General features: G+C 44.3%; 1 protein-coding gene across 1 annotated transcript in view; it reads right to left on the reverse strand.

The window, feature by feature from the left end:
• Positions 1–4,043: 4,043 nt before the first annotated feature.
• Positions 4,044–21,467, reverse strand: part of FARP1 (FERM, ARH/RhoGEF and pleckstrin domain protein 1) — a 176,295-nt gene continuing 158,871 nt past the window's right edge. The window contains exons 17-26 of the mRNA XM_009642701.2: positions 19,055–19,292; positions 16,682–16,812; positions 13,933–14,001; positions 11,834–11,923; positions 10,476–10,558; positions 10,034–10,146; positions 9,355–9,518; positions 6,861–6,968; positions 5,617–5,768; positions 4,044–4,125 (exon numbers count right to left, since the gene is read on the reverse strand). Coding sequence (XP_009640996.1) covers positions 4,044–4,125; positions 5,617–5,768; positions 6,861–6,968; positions 9,355–9,518; positions 10,034–10,146; positions 10,476–10,558; positions 11,834–11,923; positions 13,933–14,001; positions 16,682–16,812; positions 19,055–19,292 — 1,230 coding nt within the window. The remainder of the gene's footprint in view (positions 4,126–5,616; positions 5,769–6,860; positions 6,969–9,354; positions 9,519–10,033; positions 10,147–10,475; positions 10,559–11,833; positions 11,924–13,932; positions 14,002–16,681; positions 16,813–19,054; positions 19,293–21,467) is intronic.

Genomic DNA, 21,467 nt, shown 5'->3' on the forward strand with positions numbered 1-21,467 from the left:
CAGACCTACAGCAAGGGCAATTGGCCAAAAGGCTAGGACAGGTAGGAAAAGCCAAGACCTCATTTATGGTAGAGATGTGTATTTTTATATGTAATATATAGATTATTTAAATGTAGACTATCTTAAACTGAGATTCACTGAGAAAAAAAAAAGTGTGCTGTATCTTGAATGTAAAATTACAATCATTTGCTATTGAAAAGTATTGATGCTTTAAAAAAATCAGAACTATGTTGGCAATGGAAGAAGAGCTTCGTTTGAAAGAAGCACGGCCTCAGTTTCCGAAAGAAAAAGAAGTGTATTGATATTTTTGAGAGTTTGTTTCATGCTAAAACCATTGCTGTGTTATAATGTTGCACTGATGAGTTTTCTGTGCAGGTAGTACTTCTTCACTCAGTATTGAATATTGTAAGCGGCAAGCTATCCCTATTTATGCAAACATTTAAATTAGTGGAACTGCTTATTTGTCAGGGACTTCAAGATTAGGCAGTAAATAAACTCACTGTTTAAAAGAAAAAAAATAAAATCAGCCATTTGAACTGAAGGCTTGCTTTTTGTAAGTATCATCAGATGTGTAATCTATTTTTTTAACTTAATTTTCCTTGCAGTTGCACTTTGTAGTTGAGCGCCAGTTTACTGAAGGACGAGGGCGTGACCCCTGTAGTACAGAACGCTTTTGGGGAGTAACAAAGCCGCTCGCGCTCCCCGAAGTGCCGCGCTTCCTTTGCAGCTCCAACCATGCCCATTGTGCCCGGCGGGGTACGGCCAGACGAACCTGGCTGCTGTGGAACGATGCCACCGTGGTGGCCGCTCTCGCCGTGCCGGAGGGGTGGGCTGAGGGGGAAGGTAAGAGCCTGCGCCTTGGCACGGAACTGCGGAGCAGCCGGCACGCTGCGAGCTCACGCCCGGCTTTGTCCACCCCCACCCCAGGCCTTCATCTGCCTGTGCTTTTACTGTCCCTGCAAAGTGTCTGGGTTAGCTCCGACTGCTTTACCTGGCCTGGCGTCGTATTTTTGGGATTTCTTTAAACAGCGTGGTGCCAGTTTGTAATAGTTTTCCATTAGCCTTACTTTTAAGGAAAGGTATTTTTGCCTTCAAAAATGTCACCTTTGGAAGCAGAGGTATAAGGCAAGGCTTATTTTTGTAAGTAAGTTGCTGGGGAGGAGCTTAAAGTAGAGCACAAATCTGCAAGCTTGCTCTTCTTAACTGCACTTTGCAGATGTGCTGGTACCTTGCACCGAGCGTATGCAGTAGACAAATTGTATGTAATGGTTTTCTGCCTTCTTTTAAGGCATGATTACAGAGGACAATTAAAGTGTCTATCTTGTTTTCTGTAATATTGCTGCCTGTTTATAACCGTGTATCTGAATTTTACTTTTGTCGCTCTACACCGACATAATAAAAGAAGTCCTTGTAAACTACATGACCTAGAAATAAAGAAGGAAAAGTTTAATGAACTTTTGCCATCTGAGTGGTCAGTAAGGTGAGAGTTGGGGGTCTCCTCCCAGGGGGGAATGCGCTTGTGGGTTTCTAGCCCCAGTCCTGCCCGCCTGTCAGTAATGGTAAGGAGAAAGTTTCTCAATCAGTGTTCAGTTCTTAATTGTAATAATCTCAGAATTTGTACAAGAGAAAACTCTTGTTTAAACTCAAGCAACGCTTTCTGAGCAAGAATGTTGACAATATTTTTTTTCTCTGTTGAGGCACTTAGTAAGCTTATTTCTCACAGATGGCTGAACCCTGGGGGAAGTTTAATTCTCTTCTTGATTAAAAGTGGAGTTGGTGGTTTGGTTTTTTTTTTTTTTTAATCTACGCATACAAGTGATTGATAGTGTCCTGTTTTGGTTAAATACGTGCAGCTCTGCCTTACAGTTTGTCCTATCGTAAGACAGCGTGCTGATGGCGTGGATTTAAAACCTGGTCTGCAAAACCTGCCAGCCCAGTGAAACTGCTGAAGTTGCTGACATCAAGTTGCATCAGCTTACACCAAACAGCGCATCCTTAACGACCCAGTGACAAACTGCATGACACCTGTGCTCCTGTAATAATATTTCATTACTATTTTCTCCTGTTAAAAAAAAAAATGGACGTGTGCCATACTGCCAGCTTTTTTTTTTTTTTTTTCCCCTCTACCACCATTTCTGTGCCCCCAGGGGAGAAGGGCTGTTCGCACGCTCCCACAACTGGAGCTGTGTACCTGCACGCCCATGATTCCAAGTTTGCCCCCTGTCATGTCAGGCACAGAAAGAGGCGGTGCTGTAGGGTAGAGGGGGGTTACTGCAGCCATACTGAAATTTGGGGGAAATTGCTAAGGAAAAGAGCAAGTGCAAGGAGTTGCCTTCCCCAGGGGGTTAAAGGCTTCCACGCAGCTGCAGGAAGTGCCCTGAAATATTCATTTCTCTGCCTCTGGGTGGCCTGGGTTTGGCCGTGGGGACTGCTGTGTGCCATAGCTGGCTGGGGATACACACATATCTTTGTTTGGGGGAGGCGAGAGGGGAAGTAGGTATAGAAAGAAGGCTTTACTGTCTTGAAACAGGAATATGTATGATAGTATTGTGAGGTATTTTATTCCCTTTTGTTGTGAGCAAAGCTGTAAGCCGTTCATACATCGCACACAGGTAAGCCATTAACAAAGTAAGTGAAGAGCCAGGTGAAGAAAAAAGGGGGGTGGGGGGGTGGAACTGTCCCAGCTTCATTTCCCGTATCTCAATCCAGGCCCCCTCTGCCTAGAACTGCATGTCCCCAAATTGCAATAGAAGTGTTTCCAGCACCCTGTACTTCCCTTTAGGGCAGTTTTACATCACCCTTAGGATGAAGTGTTCCTTAAAATATAAGGAAAAGCACCTTAAGTTTAGTAGGCAGCTTATCCAAAGTAATGGTGTTTGTTAGCTAATGCTAAAGCCAGGTATATGAAACGGGTATTTCCACTGCTGGTTGTAGCTGTCGTGCTCTGGATCCTGAGTGCTGGGGCAGGGGGGAAAGGGAGAGACTGAAATTCCAACAAGAAACCGAAAGGACATGTAGCAGGCAGGATGAAACCTTGGGGCCTCAGTAGCACCCCCAGCTGATAGCAATTTAGTTACCGAAACACTCCACAACTTCATCACAAATAGCTGCAGTTCTCGTAGCATACAGCTTTTCTTTCACGTTTGTAAAACAAACAGCAGAACGTCACCACAGCCTTTAATTTCTTCTTGTACAGACCATTCACAGTACATTAACAGCCCAAATAATATTGCACTGGATTATTTTAAAAAATTTTCGTCTCGCGAGTAGTATTCACTTTTCAAAGCCAACAGATGAACAATTTGGTCAAAACTTGCACCAAGAAAATGGTTAGGTAGGAATCCTAGACGTTTATTTATACTGCATGGATTTGTAACCCCAAGGGGAAATGAGCATGAGCTGTAAACGGTTTCCTTGTTAAAGATAGAAAATTAGTAATTCCTTGCTGATTAAATGTAGAAAGACTGGGGGAAAAAAATGAAATCTGAAAGTTATCTCATTCCTGTTAGACTGCTTGCTGTATATATAATTATATTCTATACTGTGAAAGTCCATCTACATTTAAAAATCCAGCAGTCTACAGATTAACATGGTAAAAAAAAAATATATATTTTTATGAAAAGAGAAGAAATAGTATTTGCCTCAGAGGATAAAGTTTTCAGATTGTGAAGTCTTTTTTTTTTTTTTTTTTTTTTTTTTTAGGTGCAATCTTTGAGGCAACAAAATGTCTTTTGGCATTTGGCACTCTAATAAAGACAATATTTTAATACTGGCACAAGCTAAAAACAGCACAGAATGACAAAATACAAGACATGAAACGAACCGCAGCCACTGGGATGATGGTAAGCTAGTTGGAACATATGGAGAACTTAAAACAGTTTTGCTGAGGAATTGTGAACGTTTCTGCAAAACCAGACTTATTTTTTTTTCTTTTCTTTTACCAAAGTGTAAGTTTTACTAAACTTGGAGGGAGAAAAGAGTTTCAAACGTCCTCTAGAAAATCAGCAGCTGCTGGACAATCGACAGGGCGGCTTGTTCAGCCATCAATAGGCGTGAGGCTCTTTGTGGCTCAGAGCTCGAGTGCGTGAGGCAGAGCTGGTGGCACTTCGGATCACTTCCATCCACCTGTGAGGGGGCAGGAGGAGAGACACGAGCAAAAGAGGGGTCAGTTCCTAAGGAAAGGTTTCTTGAAAGTTAGAGCCTGTGCTATTACTTGTACACAGTTTTATTGTCGGTGCCTATGGGAGGATCTTGCTCGCTGCTTTGCTCCTAAGCCTATCCGAAGTCAAGAGGCCCTAGATCCAAATCACTGCCAAGCACATATATGAAAGGAGGTTTAGAGAGGATAAAAACAGGAGGAATGGGACGCAAACCTCACAAATTTCATAGTGGTTTTACTTGTTCTGCAGACACCAAATCTCTTTTTTTTTTTTTTTTTTTTTTTTCCTGGATTGCCCAAGTGATGAGCAGTTGAAACCAACTGCTTGATTCTAAAGTGAAAAAATGTAATTTAGCTGCAGTTCCTACTTGTTCCCAGAACTGAGAAAGGGCTTTTGTGGTTTTTTCCTATTCTGCTCATTTATATAATCACCTCTTTCCCACAGTTTGCCTTGTTTATAGTTTTAGACTGCCATGGCTAATACTTAGTAATAGGTTTCTTCAATAAGAGAGGACATTAAGACTTTTGACATGTTAATGCTTCCCATAAAAGAGCTAAATTAGTTCCCGGTATGAACAACCTCAAACCACAATTTAGGAGGAGCAGTGCCTGTTTCCTGGCTCTCCACGTATCTGAAATTCAGCGGGAGCTGTAACAATTACATCCTGAAGTGGCAGAAACACTTTGTAAGAACAGCCGCTTCCGTGGAAAAACGAGAACTTTATTTCACGTGTGGATTTTCCACCCAGATGTACTAGAGGGAGTGAAGTTATTCTGCACAGTTACTGAAAAGTCTGGTGACCTGTTGAGGTGCTTCCTGAAGCCCGATACGTAGAGCTCCCCGCGCAGCCAGCCTGGCCAATTTTGGTAATTCCTGACTGTAAGGGCTCTCACCTGGATCAAACCAGCTGTTTACCTCATTCTCTTCAGCCAGCGCAGAAGCTAATAGCTTAATCTGTAAAGCTTAATACCCAAAGTCTGGTGGTCCTGATTTATCTGCTATAAATTAAAGGTTCTTGAAAACGTTTTGTTTTCACCAGGCTTGGAGAAACGCTAAAGCCTTTGCTTTACATCATCCCGTTCTCTGATATGTGGACTGCTGCCTCCTTGCCCTAAGGTACAGGTGCACTCCTTCATTTTCTGTTACCTCATTACTCTGGAGGATATCATAAAAGGACAGGCTTTGCATTCGGTACCGGCAGACATATGAAACGGAAACAGGATTTGTAGTGATCACTATTACAGCTCCCACGTTATCAAAGCCAACCACTTGGTTCTAGTGTTAGCAGGTTTAAAATTTCTTTTAAAATGTTAAAGGGTCCTTTCTCTAGTTGTGCTGAATTACTTGCCTGTATCACTAAATCAATTTACTAAACTACTACTACTTCTTCTACTAACCTGGTTTGGAAAAAATCCTGGAATTTTACAAAATTCCCTCTCACAGAAGACGGACTTACCTTTCAAATGTGTATTCACTTTCAGCCCTGAAGTAGTACACGTGGGATTTGAAATGTAGCTTGAAGACATAATCTTTGTGAATGTTTTCCGATTCAGAAGGAATGGTAAGGGAGTATCCCAATAAAGGAAGGCTGGCTAAAGGATGATTGTCCTGCAAAGAAACGATGGAAAACACTGTGAGATCAAATGCCCTTAGGGTAAAAAGAGCCCGTAAGTAAAATGGAAGACAGATACACGCTCATTTAAAGGTCATCATCGCGTTTCCGCACACGCGTGGAAAAAATGCCAGCTTTATACAATGGTAATGGTCCCAGCTGTCTGGTCGTTTCAGCTTGCCCATCTTTAGAGACCCTTCGCAGAAGGATCCGCTGTGTGCTGACCCTATTTCCTCATAAGAAAGCTACCTGAAACCTTGGACTTCCACTATTTTCAAACTGACAAACATAAAACTCCATCATTTGGCACCGGCAGCACGCCACGCATGTTCATCCCCAGCTTGCAAATACCTACTCCTTTAGAAATGTAGCGGCCACCCCACAGCTTTCACTGCTCAAGTCCTTTGACTTCACGGCATGGCACCTATGAGCAAATCATTTTTTTATCCCGCTTTTGTGTAGACTATCCTACAATTCATTCCTTTATTTTTCTTAGTGCCGAAACTCTGTTGTTAAAGATTTCTATAGCAACAAAAGGGCAAGGTAGCAATTGGAATTGTTTTGTGCTTACACCCTGCTTGAACACAGAGATTCAAAAGTCCAACAGGTTCTAGACAAGGAGAACCCTACTGCTGCAGCGCCATGTTTGCCCAGACGGATTCATCACGGGCCGCTGTTCTCTCTTGGTTGACTTAAGCGTCAGTAGTGGTAAGCACAAGTCACAACTGAGTTTTCAATTGCCATAATCTCGGAATTCATCCAAGAGAAAACTCTTGTTTGGACTCGCGCATCACGATTTCTGAGCAGCAGTGACACCCATTGTACTTTTAGGGATGACGTGCGCTGTGACTGTCGCAAGCTTCGGGAAACAGGCACGCGCGTTCTTCAGCCGACAAGCGAGGAAGCGGAGAATGGGCTCTGCTCCGCGTTCCAGCGGCAGGGGGAGGGAAAAAAAGCCGTGACCAGCGCCACCTGCTTCTCTCGCCTACAGCATCCGCAGCCGACGTCCGCTCTTCTCTCTGCCTCTGCTTTGAGAAAAACCCCAAAGGTCTTCTCCAGCCCCCACACGCACTTGTGCGGTCTCTCACCTGGTGCGATTTGTAGAAGAACATACAGAAGTTGGTGAACACCACCCAAAGCTTCTGCCACCCGTTGCTGTTTTTGAATTTTCTTAGGAGGTTTCCAGACAGCTGGTTCTGAAACAGATCAAAGGTAGCCAAATAAAACAGGGAAAGGTACCTGCAGTTTAATTATCGTAAGAAAAATTATCTGCTTTTATCTGGTTTTAGGTGACCTTGCTGTACGTGAAAATACTTCAGCTGAATGGACGTATTTTTCTTCTGCACTTTTCTACTACCCTGTAGTACTTTACTTAACACATTTTTTGGTTTGTAGCTGGGTACTTCCAAAAACTTCAAGCTACTACACTAATTTTTTTTAACTGAGGTGGCTTTCCGTAATGCATTACCAAGCATCAGTCAGTCTTGTTACCCTAGGCTGTCTTTGTTCTTAAATGACACTTAAATAGAGTAATGGAAACAGAAAGTCTGACATGAATTTGTGATGTAAAGGAAAATTATGGCATACTTTAGAATTGCAGATAGAGACTGAGCTCTCAGTACCCAGCGAGTTCACACGGTAACTTTTCAAAGATTTCAAAAGCAAGGACTGTTAACCTTATTCTTAGCTGCTCTTCACACAGTGAAGATGTAAAAGCCAGCATCGCCGTGCCTTGCAAATGACGGGGAGTTCATTAATTACTTCCCATTCCTTGCTGACTGTAAGGGCTCTCACCTGGATCAAACCAGCTGTTTACCTCATTCTCTTCAGCCAGCGCAGAAGCTAATAGCTTAATCTGTAAAGCTTAATACCCAAGGTCTGGTGGTCCCGATTCATCTGCTATAAATTAAAGGTTCTTGAAAACGTTTTGTTTTCACCAGGCTTGGAGAAACGCTAAAGCCTTTGCTTTACATCATCCCGTTCTCTGATATGTGGACTGCTGCCTCCTTGCCCTAAGGTACAGGTGCACTCCTTCATTTTCTGTTACCTCATTACTCTGGAGGATATCATAAAAGGACAGGCTTTGCATTCGGTACCAGCAGACATATGAAATGGAAACGGGCCGCTGATCACTGATCAGTCCAGCAGGTAGGGAAGTACAGTCACTGACAGAGAGAGGATCTGCTACCACGAGAGAGACAGAAAGGAGGGAGAGACACAAAGAAAATGAACGACCATGCTGAAGTGAGAGCCCCCGACAGAATGATGTGAGCATGAGCGTAACCTGCCACGCATGGAACAGCGGCGGAGCTGAGGGTGTTTTCACAGAACCACCTATGTCTCCAGGGCGCGTTTGGTCTTCGCTGCTTTGTTCGCATTCACTTAAGGCACGGGGAGGAACAAAAACAAGGAACAGCGAGCACTGATCTCGGACCAAAAGTTTTGCCTAACTCAATGTTTTAATCGTTACAATTAGTCACCGGTTCAAATTTTGTATCTATTTATAACAAGCCCTCTGCTTTAGGGAAAAACACGAGACCTTGTTCCATGCCAAACTAACCCTCCCTGGCAGGATAAAAGGGCACAATAAAGAGCAGAAAATCCACCTGCGTGGGCTCCGCACGAGGCTCCACGGTTAGTGCTCTCTACTACAGAATAATTTTCCTTGCCACATTTCAGCAGCTCACCCTCTGCTTAAAAGCAGCGGCAGTTGCACAGCTATGAATATTGCCTGTCCTTGCACCTCTACGTCCCGCGGCAGCGCATCTTCTCTAGAGCAGCGGTGGTCTGATCATCTGAGGGCTGCCTCCTGAGCAGAAGCCAACTCGGCTTTAAGACTCCTTTCACCATTTTCTATAAGCATAAATTTCCATTTGATGAGGACTGTGATAAAGTAACTCAGAGCTCCCTGGAACCTCTCGTGGGTGAAGGAAGAACACCCATGCAGGTTTCCACCTCACCCTAAACCCTACGCTGAAGTAGGAGCCTTTCATTTTAATCTTTGAAAAGTCAATGTCTGCACCTCGTCTGTCGAGTACGGAGTTAAGGAACGTGTAACCAAATTGGCATAGCTGTGATCGGGGGCGGGGGGGAAAGGATTTTTATTTTGAGGTGGAAAACGCAAATAAAGAAAAAGCAGATGAGACTGAGCAATAAGACAAGGTTCCAGAAAAGATGGCTAGGTAAAGAAAGTACATTAGTAATAGACATAATTGGAGACTCTGGCTGCAGCAGCTAAAGACAATATCCTTTCAGCTCGAGCAATGACTTAATGCCTCTGTAACTGAAAGCATTAAGACGGTTTGACCTGCTTTAAATTTTACAGGGCATCAGCATTTTTTTGGACAGTTACTTTAGGAAAATTACTGCTCTAACTGATTTTACAAAGATGCACTAAGGGAGTGGACACGCGTGTCTTGACTGACGGTTTATGCCGTCGCTTGGAGCCAGTTAAATGGGTGTGCCTGAAACGGCCCCGGCAGGAGGCAATGCAACAGTGCGCTTATTAAGGAGGAGCAAAAAGGAAATTGTCATTCAAGAGCGAGTCTGGAGCTGCAGCTGAGATCGTTCTGAGGCAGATACCTCCACAGCAATACTAAAGTCGATCATTGAAACGCTGGTATTTCTGTGCCAGCAGACGTGCACCGTAGTGTTGCCACGGTGTGGTGACTGACGTTCAAGTGAGGTGCGGGAGGCACTGAGGTCGTCCTCAGATTCCTGGTCTACAGTAGTTTCATCAGGAGACTCTATGAAATGCAGGGAAAAAGCATCTTTCTTCCTCTATGCAACAACACATATAACTGGAAAAATGAAACAAAGCAATTCTGCCCACAATATTGCGAAGTAATTTTAAACCCCACTTTTAGAAATAATTTTGTGCAGATGCTAAGTAGATTTTTTTTTTTCTTTTTTTTTAATGTGTTTCTACAAGCGTTAGGATCAAAGACTAACTACCATGCTTTGTTGGTGCTTTTAATACCTTCCAAGGACAGGCACTGCCCAAATCTTGTTAAATAGTTCCTGGAATCATTAGGCTTAAGTCACTTCTCTATTCAGTGAAACTTTCTGCTAACATCAACAAGAACGTTAAAGTGGCACATACATATATATATATATATATTTATATATATATAAAAAAAAAAAATCAACTTCCAATGTGTCGGTTTGACCTGTGGCCAGCATTTTTCACCGCTTTGCTCAGGAGCAATCACCAGCGATACTGATGGAAGCAAATAAACCCCGCTCTCTAGTGTTTACTTACTATTGTCAGGTGGGCTGCTAGCCAGTAACTCCGGGGCAGGGCCACTGCTTTTCTCTGCCAGGTCTATTGCCATCTGAACGTCCTCAGTCCATTTGTCCATTTCAGCGCGGGTACTAACAATGAAAATTCAGGTTTTGTTCACTTTCATACAGGCTGAGAGCAAACTCTGAGAAATAGTCACAAGCTGAGCTGACTTTTAATTTAAATTAATAAATTCAGACACAAGATGGTAGGGTTTTTTCCTAATAACTTAGTTTTGGTTCTGAGTTGCACAGTTGCCACTCTGTTCTGTCCCATTCACCTTCCACGAAGGAAAATACCCTTGAAATTGTTTTAGGAGCAAATCCACACAAAATGACGCCTCTCTGCTTTTCTATCTGTCCCACAGCGAAAGCTGCAGAGAAATACAGTTTATGTGTGTATGTTGTCTCCATTGAATTACCTGGCAGCAACAACGATGGACTGGTGCTGACCTCGTAGTGTTAGACAGTGAGGGACCCCCCATTCCTCTTCGCTTTCTTCTATCTGAGAGATAAAAGCCCAAATGCAGTCAGAGTGCAGGGAGTACACATTTCTTAGGGTGAAACAGTGAACTGAACAAGCTCTTACCATTGGGGGGGAAGAGGGGGGCGCGGAAAAAACTAAGAGAAATGTTCACAAACAACCATTTTGAGCTAGGGACTGAGAAAAAAATGATGGCTTGCCGGGGGGGAAGAGGGGGGAGGGGGGCGTGGAAAAAACGAAGAGAAATGTTCACAACCAACCATTTTGAGCTAGGTACTGAGAAAAAAATGATGGCTTGCAAGTTGGGAAAAAAAAAAAAAAAAAGAAGTTCTGCAATAACCTCTTAAACCAAAAGCGTGGCTTTGTCTGCTTTGTGTCAAAAAAAAAAAAAAAAAAAAAAAAAAAAAAGAAAAAAGGAAAATAGTGGTATTTTTAACAGGAGAGCAATTCTTCATACAAAAGGATACGTTAAATGCTGGGAGGGCTCTGGACACTGCAGCGTAACACAGTTCTGTTGCGAACAAGTCCATGCCAAGTGGACATCAATAATCGAGTAGATTCCTAGAAACGCTAGGGTAAAACTGGAAGCCTCGCAGGTGTTTAGAGGAACTCAGTTACTGCGGGAGTGAGTACCTAACTCGATTCTCAGGAAAACAGTACAGAATAGATACAAACCCATGAGAAGTTCCAGTGAAAATAATGGGGGCAATGAAAGTGTTTTGGAACTGGCAAAAAATATTTTTGGAATCATATAAGGAGAAGCAGTAATGAGGTCCTATTGGCTCGAATTGGTGGCTTTCCAGAAGAACTGCAACAAGAGCTCCAAACGGCATAGTGCTACCGGTTTCCTATTAGTTGGGCTTTAAGATACAGAGCTGAAAACATTAGGAAATGCTTTTTTTTATAGAAATTAGATTGTCGCTACTGTTTACTTGCCTGGCACGGCATGTCTATAAGCAATTGGCGATGAATTACTTGTAAGAATTGTGGTTAACTTTATGGTTTAAAAAAATAAACCCCCCATCTTACAAGAAGTTTGCATTAGGAGGAAGCTGCCCCCGAAAATGCCTTTCCTCCCCCCTCCACTTTTGCTATATAATCACCTTTGTGTAGAAGGCTGCATGAACAAATACCGAACCCAATGCAGCCCCAACAGGCACTGCAGAACGTAACCACAACGTCTCCAAATCAGAGAGCAGCCCTTTGCTGCTGCTTTCAGTCCAACAGAAATCCATCGAGCGATGAAGATGGGACCACAAATGGCCATGTAATCCCTTAAATTTACACAATACTTACTGTCATGCCATACAGTGGAAGATGCCCGTGGACTTTAAACTGATTTGATGCTGTCAGGCCTCTACTTGTGTACAACAAAATATCGTTAAACTAAAAAGCAAGAATAAGCATTATTAGAATTTTGTCGGCATGTATGCATGTAGAAAAAAAAAAAAATTGGAATTATAAATACGGGAAACTCGCCAGTACTGGCTGGCTCTTTACATGGCAGTCCTAACGCATGAACCCAAAATACTGGCCTCCACAATATTTCAGTACCTAGTATTAGCATCTCTTATTTTCCCTGCTTTCCTTTCCTGTTAGTCTCAGGTATGCTCCCGCAATTTTCCACTGGCTATCTTCCGATACCTTCTAATATTCCTTTTTGTCATGTCTGGGGCAGAACTAAGAAGCCACGACAGCAGTGAAACCAAGTAGCGCGTTTCACGCTCTGCCGCACTTTGGATCTATGGAAGATTAAGTGCGTTTCACCCATATTTTCTTCTGATTTGCGTGGAGAGAGAAGCAAGGATGCCCGAGAGAGGCGTGTCCAGCTTAACTCCAACGATGTAAGTGGCTACCCACTGTTCCCCATATGCAGACAGAAGCTGGGAGACCTGGTTTAAGGTAGGCAGCTTTAGGTTAGAAACACCTAAGGGGAAGAGACCGAACATCTCACTTTGCGGAGCTCCCTGCATGTAACAGTGGTTGTCAAAAGCAGGTCAGACCGCCTGCATTTTGTTGAGGGCTGAAACAGGAATGGCGTATTTTCCCTTGGCCACCTGGGTCAAGGGATGTTTCCCCACACACCAGACTGTTGCATCAAGAAAAATCATACTCTGCGGTGTGAAACAGAGCTCTCCCAAAGACATCTACAACCCAATAGCAACAACTGAGGAAGCGCTGTGGATCGGCCACTAGAGGGGGATTTAATTTTGCCAATGATTATACAGGTATCTGGAGTCACAGAATACCGACTTGGGATTTTACCTCCAAAAAGATTCTGTTGCTTGAGACAGACCAAAGACTTCTTTGACAGCGCGAGCAACTGACTTGAGAGTCTAGTCTCCATATTTCATGTTTTCTACAGGTACAATATCGAGGTATCCTCTCGGAACAAGAATTGTGGTATGCAAGCAAATATGACCCATATTCACACCAGGCTTCCTCTTTAGTGCCTTTAAAGGCAGAGGACAATCCTACCCAGGTAGATTTAGTGGTTCTACCTTTGGCTCATTTGAAAGATTAATTGTCAAGCATCTGGTAAAACCTGGCACACTCAGAAGCTTTTCTACACACCCACTGCCATCGCCTTTTGTGTACAAGAAGCCAAGAAAGAATCTTCCTGCCACACTGTGCTGACTCTTTAATGTTTTGCCCTGTAACACCGGACTAGAAAATCTATGCGCTCTGCTGGGCACCCCTGTGCCCCAGCACCAAGGGCTGAGCAGCAGCAGAGTGGGGGGCCTGGGAGCTGGCTGGGAAGAAGAGAGAGGAGGAACCATCTGGTTGGCTCTTGAGGATCAGAGACTGAGTGAGATTGCCATAACCTGAAGATGCTGGGAGTGATGGTGGGAAGAGACAATCTTTCCTAGTGCAAGAGCTCCAAAAACTATCCCCAGGCACAGGTGTATCTGTCAACATGCTGGGCACTTGTGGGCTGAAACTGGGTGGTTTGTGGAGCAACTTGGTTCTGTACTGTGTCCTGAGAGCATTACGCAGATTGTTGTTCATGCCACCAGGAGTTACTCTTTATCATCTTTTCTGGACATGATCACTAGCCCTGGTGCCACTTTTCACTTTATAATGACTCTGCTTTTATTTAAGACAATGTGCTAGGAGGTATTATTTTATCACAATAGTGATACTTTATATGATCACAGTGCCATATAAAAATAAATAGTTTATCTTTGTAAGAAGCAATTACAAAGAGAATATTGGGTTAGGACAGAAACATAAGCTCTTAACAACCAGCTACATAGGTGATATATTTTGTTAACTTAAATAAAGCTGTTTTAAAAAAAACTTACTGTAATTCACAATTTGAGTCTAACAGTTTGCCTGATAGTGGCCTGTAGTTACATCTCATTACATCAAGAAAAAAATGTCTTCTTGCTTACCAGGAAGAACATCCGTTGCTGTAAACCTTTCCCAGACAATTTACTAAGACTGCCCAGTCTAATGAACTCCTGTGGGAAATAAATACAAAACAAATATGTATCTTCTGCAAAAATAATGATGGTTTTTTGTTATGCAAATAGAAATATGACTACTTGGTCATAGGACTGGCTTGACTATCAGTCACCAAGACCTTTAATTTTCTTTATTAAATATGTTAAAAATCTTACTTACAGCATAATTTCTTTCCATTCATAACTGCCTTTAGGATAAATTCCTTCATAGTCTTTCATTCATTTTAAGAAAATTCAACTAAGCAAAATTTTCTTTACCTAACATCGATTCCTGCAGACAGCTCATCAGTCTTGAATGCATATTTTTCATGTTACAAATGATGTAAAAACCAAGGGTAAGTTGGCCCGTATGTTATTGGTTAGCCACTGGTGAGCTTCTTTTGCGCGTATGGCATCCACAGCTCTTCACCGAGATGTAAAATCAGCCACACAAAGCAGCATCACCATCAGCAGCAGAAAAAGAAGGAAGCTTGTCTGGCAGCATGAGTTATCCCTAGTACTATCCATGTTGTATAGTACAGTACATTAATTCAGATCAAACTGTTTAAGAATGTTTAGGGATGGAATTATAGGAAAAGTAGCACATGTGAAACTTTCAAAACGCTGGATTTCCTGGGCCTACTGTGAACTATACCGTAACTCACCCTTATCTGAAACCTGTGAAAATATCAGTTTTTCAGTCACTCCCTCCAGCTTCTTCCGAGAGGTTTATATTTATTTATTACAGTCTTTCAAAGGTCATTCTACTCATAACTGTGTATGTAAAAGGCACATAAAGCATCAGAATCACCTGCAGCTTAGCAATAAACTGGATGTCGAAGATTAATCTGTTCAGAGAGACACTCTGGTCGCCTTAGGGTTGCTGTGATGTGTCCAGTCCCCTACCTGCACTGTGTAAGGGCCAAGGGGTGGAAAAAGTGGCTAGAGGTGGTTATCCCCGTATCATGGTGAGCTCATGTTACCAGAGAGGCCACTGGAAGCTGTTGCCGGCCACCAAAGGATATTAAATCTTACTTGCTACTTATACGGTACCCCCTAATGGTCGCTAGCAGGCTTAGCACCACCACGGCAAGCGCCACGCGAATGCACGCATCAAGAGCTGCAGGTCATCGCAACCTGGAAGCACAACCAACCATGGGATGTTTTCATGTCTCCTATGGGAGCCAGCTCGGTGGCAGCAGAGACCCCAGCCCGGGGCATTGTGAATAGGATGGTTACCTACAGCCCCCTTTAGGACAGCTGAATCACCAGCCTAACAAGAGGCTTCTCCTCTGAGACACGGAGTTCATCCACCTTCAGGTAAACCCAGCTATGGCTAACAGGAGCGGTCGCCTCCCAGCCCAGCCTGCGCTGGGGCAGGGACTTCAGCTGGAGCCAGCAGAGCAGCCAAAGGGCTGGAAAGCAGCGATACCTTGGGCCTGCGCCCAAGCGTGGTGGGCGATGCTTTTTGCCTTGGCAGGCAAACAACCTCTGTGCCACCTCTGCGCCACCTCCGCCTTTTTCTTGAACTTCCTCACAGAGGAAGACTGCTCTGTCTTTTAAGAGAATAGGGTAGCAGAAAAAAACAGCATTTAATTTTGTGGGACAGAGATGCACGGGCTGTGAAATGTCCCGCGGGGCTTGCCAAGGACGCGAATGGCCTGTGGATCACTGGAAGGAGGCACAAGCCGTGGCAGCAGCTTGGGAGACAGGGAAGAGGCCAAGTGAGGGAGCGGGGAACAGCCAGAAACCGAGCAATACCCATGCTCGGCGCTGCCTGCCCAGTGGCACATCAACTTCAGCCCCCTTTTTCTAAATGTTTGAATCCTTAAACAAATTGGCCCCTCGAGAGCCCAGCAAGCTGCCCCTCTGCCAGGATCCTGCCGTGGCGCTGGACACGGGCACGGCACAGCAAGCAGACCCCCGGCTGCGGCTCCCGGCCAGCCCGCGGGAGAGCGTCGGGGCTGCACGGCCGGGCTGCAGGGCAAGTTCAAGCGCTGCCGTATTTGCAGTTCAATGCAAAAACTCTTTTTTTTTTTTTTTTCCAAGCTGTTTCCCAGAAATGCATAAGGGGTGAGAACAGTCTAGCAATGCATTTTCCCCGGCATTTCAGTAAGGAAGAGATGTTGGTATTTTTGTAACACAATTAGAAGTGTTTACTTAAGGCAACGCTGCCTCAAAAAAATACTGCCTAACATCACATGCAGACTGCTCGTCCCCAGGGCCATGAGTTTCAGAGCTAAGCATCACAGAAGGGCTGAAGGTCCTCCTGCAGAGATGTCTTACTTGCCTTTAATCTGCTGTGCTCTAGCATCGAGGGTTGGGGAAAAAAAAAAAATAAGGGCAGCAAGAAATGAGGAAACATGCAGTTGCTCAAGCTCTGAACACTATGGCAAGTATTACATTTTTACTGCCTCTGTTATAACAGCTGTTTGGAATTGCCTATGACTGTCCAAATCTATACATAAGATAAACCTACTAAAACCAGTAAAAAGGTAATAAAGACGATTGCTCCTTCCCACTTTAAAGGCTGCTGTTTTGTTTTGTATTATGATGTTTACACTTAATAGTTTTTGGTGAGAGAAAAAGGTTCATATAAGGAAAGGGAATTTCACAGCTGCTCCTAACAAACAGGTTTCTAAAACGTACCTAATGCTTTGAAATCGTATCAGACCTCGATCACAACTCTGCTACTTACCCTTCCTGGGATCACCAGATTGTCTATGCCTATCAAGTCTTTCTTGAGTTCATGCAGCTTCTGGAAGTTCTCCATCTTTATCATGTTGCCATGGAGCTGAGCCACCATTTCAGAAATCTCAGCCAAAGCAGCTAGATGGACACAACCATAAAACGCTTATTAAAAACTCACATGAATGTTCAAAAAGAAAGATGGCTTTTGTCTGCAGCACCCAGCTCATGAACATTACCCTTCTTGTGCTACCCTTCTCCTCCACAGCGTAAAGCTATTTGGGCAGACTAAAAACCACACAAACTCTGGACATGGTCTCACGGAGTGGAGGGGAGAGGGTGGAGAGTTGTGATGAAGAGACAGCCTATTTCATCAGCCAAAAGTTTGCTCTGTTTTAGCCACAGGAACTTTGTTGGAATACTCGAGTCAATTCAGAGCACCAACGAACGGGTTCTCCTAAAGGACTTAATTTCCTACATCTCCAATTAATCTAGGGATCTTCTCTATGCTTGAAAAAACTGCATTTTTTCCACAGCCTGCACCACGTTGGGTCAGGTCTGTATTTGAGAACACCAGGAAATGGCAGTGTCATTGATTGTATCATCTCAGAGGGCAAACCCAGTAATCTTGGGGGTTGTCCCCAGTCCCCGCAATGAGAACAACTGAAAGGGCTGCAGGTCCCCAAGTCGCATCACAGCTCTACTTCATTCTCTCCAAAAAGTCTGCCGACAACGAGTGACCTAACACCTGGGAGTGATTTTCCAAAGGAAAACTGTCGAAGGGGATTTTTGCTGTGTGAAGAAGGATCAGGTGGAATACAAGAGGAAGCAGACACTATGAAGTCCCACTCTGTGGCAGCAGAAGCCAAATCAAGCGCAGGCTGCTGCTGATCTGCTTCCCCTGCCTTGCCTTCTTGCTGTGCCATCTCAGGGAACTTAAGCTGAAAAATCACTTCACCACTCGATCTTTTGTGGGGGACCAGCTCGTGGCTCCCTGTGCCATCATGTACGTGAGCACTAACCTTGATAGACCGAAACAGAGGGGCAGTCTCTGCATGGGCCAAACACACTGACCAGCTGACTTCAGTGCTAGAAGAGCAGTTATGGCCATTTGTGTTAAAAAATATATATACCAGGGAACAGTAACAGTGGTTCTTCCTTCTTACATCATTGCTCAGCGCGCAGTTCATCCACCTGTTAGTGGGAGGCCTGTGCTCTCCGCTGGGATTCACATCCACTTCTCCCCCCCTTTTTTTTTTTGCTTCCTTTACGCTCTGACCTTTAACAAAAATCTGCAGACACCTTAGTAAGAGACTGATCCCAGAACGGCGGTGTCCCTGAGTCACGCTGTCCTTCTCTTATTTTCACCCTTGAATCCTGTGTTTGTATCCATTTCAAAAGTGGAGCACGAGTCTGCACTCTCCGGGGAGGTGGGAACGGCCACCTCCTCCTCCTCTAGCCTTGGCTACAAGAAATGATGGCACTCCCTCGCTGCACTCCTTCAGATCATTCAGGCAGCAGCTACATTTAGGCAAACACCTGCATCATGCCGCACGCTTCAGTGCCACGGACCTCTGCGGCATCTCCTATCGCTACAGGCCAAGTTACCTCCGCATTTTGTGCACTGCCTGCTGTGGGTCCCACCACGGTTGTGTGGAGCATTGCTCCCTGCCTGAGTCCTTCTGCGGATCTGCGCTGAGTACTAATTGTATAGATAACACTGTTATCTTTAAACGTAGATAGCTTACAACAGGGGTGGGGGACGGGGGTAAGAAAGGAGGAAAACAAATCACCAAAAAGAAACAGCAGGCAGTGAGTTCAAACTACAGGAGGAAGATTTCTTCACATTTGGAAAAAACCCCACATTGGCAGCTTTGAGTTCCTGAAACCAATCATGGGAATGGTAACAGAGCAAACTGTATGCCTGGGGAAAAGACAAATAACACTTAAAGGCATAATAACAGCAGCCACACCGGGTCGGACCAAGGGTTCACCTGGGCCAATATTCTGTGTTCCTAGCGGATCTCTAGGGAAAGCGAGGGACAAGACAAGCACACACGGTACGTCCCCTGTGCTCTCTCCCAACCTCCCAACTGTTTTCAGTTCAAGCGACTCCCTGCACTGCACGTCATTTCTGTGTGTTTAATAACCCCCAGCAGACTTCTCTTCCGAGTACTTGTCCAGACTGTGGCATAATGTGTATACAAGAGCAACCTTAATCCTACCATTTATGGTCTTCTGAGTGCTAGATTTTTGCAACTCAATCCTCTTTCAATGTGGGCTTAATAAAAAGATCTTTTTTTTTTTTGTCCAGCCATGCACCTCTAATGGATTTGGATGCCATTGCCCAGCTCCAGGAATCGGTGTCTTTTCTCTAACTTACCTCTTGAATCCCTGAAGTCTACGTGGCTTGGTGGGTAGTGTTTGCAAAGCCTCTCCATTATCTGCTTGTAGTGCATAAGCCTGTGTAAAGGTCTCAGAAGGAAGGTATTGAGAGGCAAGTAGCAGACTTTCTGTAGCTCAAAATCCCTGCAAAAGGTCTCCAGCTTGCGGGAGTTCTTGATCCCGTTCTCCAACTCCATTAAAATCTCATTGTGCTTCCACAGATGAATTGTCAGTTGCTTATATGCAGAAAGAAAAGAGCAGGTAGTAGAGCTATTAGCAATCACTGTGAGACATGACTCAAACCTATTCCAATAAAAAAATTCAACTAGCACAGCAGCTGGGCTTTTGCAAACAAAATCACTGCGCAACACGGTGGATCTGATATTCACTTGAAAAGGAGAAATGGCATTTCTTGTTTGAAGTATACCACCTCCACCCCCACCCCCACTCCCCTGCATTCCCTGTAAAACAAAAGTATGTGAACAACCATCACTAAGTCTGTTATCAGTAAGAAAACCAAAGGCACGGAGATGACATGAACATAGCTCATGCGAGTAGGTGAAACGGAGAGAGCTGTACAATGCGAATGCAGAGCTGGGAAACAAAATGGGATTTCCCAGGAGGTTGACGGGATTTGGTTGCCCCAGTTCCCTCAGGTGCTTTTGGGAAACTGAGATGCAGGCAAACGGACTTGTAGCTTCTGCTCCCCTGTTATTAATGAGAGGTTGCATCTTCTGGGAATTGACACAAATGCAAAAATAGAGGACTTGTCCAACAGAAATGTGTATGTTAGAGTTCTTCATCCTTTGATTGCATCCTCTTCTCCTCCTCCTCCTGCAGTCTCCAAGATGATCCCACTGGCAGCAGGAGAGTTATGCACCAGCAAGTGAATGAGGTTTGCATGGAATATATAACTTCATTTAGGTCCCAGTATCCCAAGCATTCACGATCCCCATTTAAAACAATTCAGCAGTATTTTTTTCAACAGTTAACACAGGGGCTTCATTTGTGTTTCAGAAAGGGTAAGCTTGGTTCTCCAGGATGCACAGAGCCTCTCTGAGCAGCCAAATAAAGTCTCCCAGTACATGGTAGAACATTAACCAGCAACAAAAAGAAACTGAATGCGATGCTGAATGGACTTCAGAGGACAGTTTGGCTTAGTCTAAAGCTTGTGCTTTCTGACATTTGCAATCAACTCCCTCTCTCCTGTGATTTGTGACATCCTTCCCAGAAATATACCTTCCCTACAGCCGAGCCGCTTCCTTCCCTACAGTCGAGCCGCTTCCTCCATACACTGCATCTTCATTTTACAAGCCTGGAACTCGACCAAAGACACAGCAGACCCCCTGGACTACTATGGAGGCTGCCCATTAATTACTTGCTCTTAACCTCTTTCCTAAGTTAATTAAACAAGAAGTGTCAGTTTCCAGGTCTTTTAACGGGTCTCATGATAAATATGCAGAGTTTTAACTAACTTTATTGTTCCCAGTGCAGTTCTTCAAGTCAGACTGGGCTTTGCCTCCTTCCTCCAAACATCTGTGCTTATCAGTGGTGGCGGTTCTCAAAGCAGAGAGAACAAAATCCTCTAATGGGAAAGGGAGAATGGAGAAGGGGAAAGCACACTGACAGGTCTAAGTTACAGCGAGGACTGTGTGCTGCCATTAAACTAATGCCACAGAAGAACCTATAGACAGTGAAGGACAGACAAATTAATGTTGCAAGGTACCGAGAGGAGAAGCAGAGTCTGTCAGAAGCTGAGATTCCAAAAACTGCAAAAAAGTACAGACTTCTTGAGAGCGGGGATGGAGGTAGGAAGGTCCCCCCTGTGTTTCTTCCAATGCCTCTGAACTGCATCTTGAGGGGAAAAAGCAGTTCCTGCCAAGTACGCTGAAGAAAGGGTAACGTCGCCTTGGTGGTGACAAAGCTGTCCGTGTTGGGGACTGTAAATCAAGATTTCGACATTGCCTTTTTCTGATTTGCTGTATAATGACTTGCACATCACTTAACCTCCCTTCATCTCTCTCTGTCCTTCAGAAAGATAAGCCTTGTATTAACTAACGTCTCAGGAGAGCTGTAATGATTCAACTCCCCCTTCCCCCAGCCGAGGACTCACGGCTGCTCCACTTACTACTGACCGCAGAATGCCGAAGCGGCCATCACCGAGGAGAGATTTACCAGATAGTTTTGAAAGCACTTTGAGATCCCCATGCAAAGGTGCAGCGCCACGTTTTGCCACACACTGACCTGTATGCACAGCGACATTAGTTCAGGTGTGCTACCCTTCCATAGTGTAGAAGTCCGTAGGGTTTCCACAGGCTCCCGAGCCTGCCTCCCACACTGCTTCTTCAGTAACACAGAGCATCAAAAATACTACTCCGGCCAGACTAAGATCAGATGCAAAGCCTGCTGAA

The sequence above is a fragment of the Egretta garzetta genome, unplaced genomic scaffold (genome assembly GCF_000687185.1).
Source record: "Egretta garzetta isolate BGI_Z169 unplaced genomic scaffold, ASM68718v1 scaffold257, whole genome shotgun sequence".
Taxonomy (NCBI): Eukaryota; Metazoa; Chordata; class Aves; order Pelecaniformes; family Ardeidae; genus Egretta; species Egretta garzetta.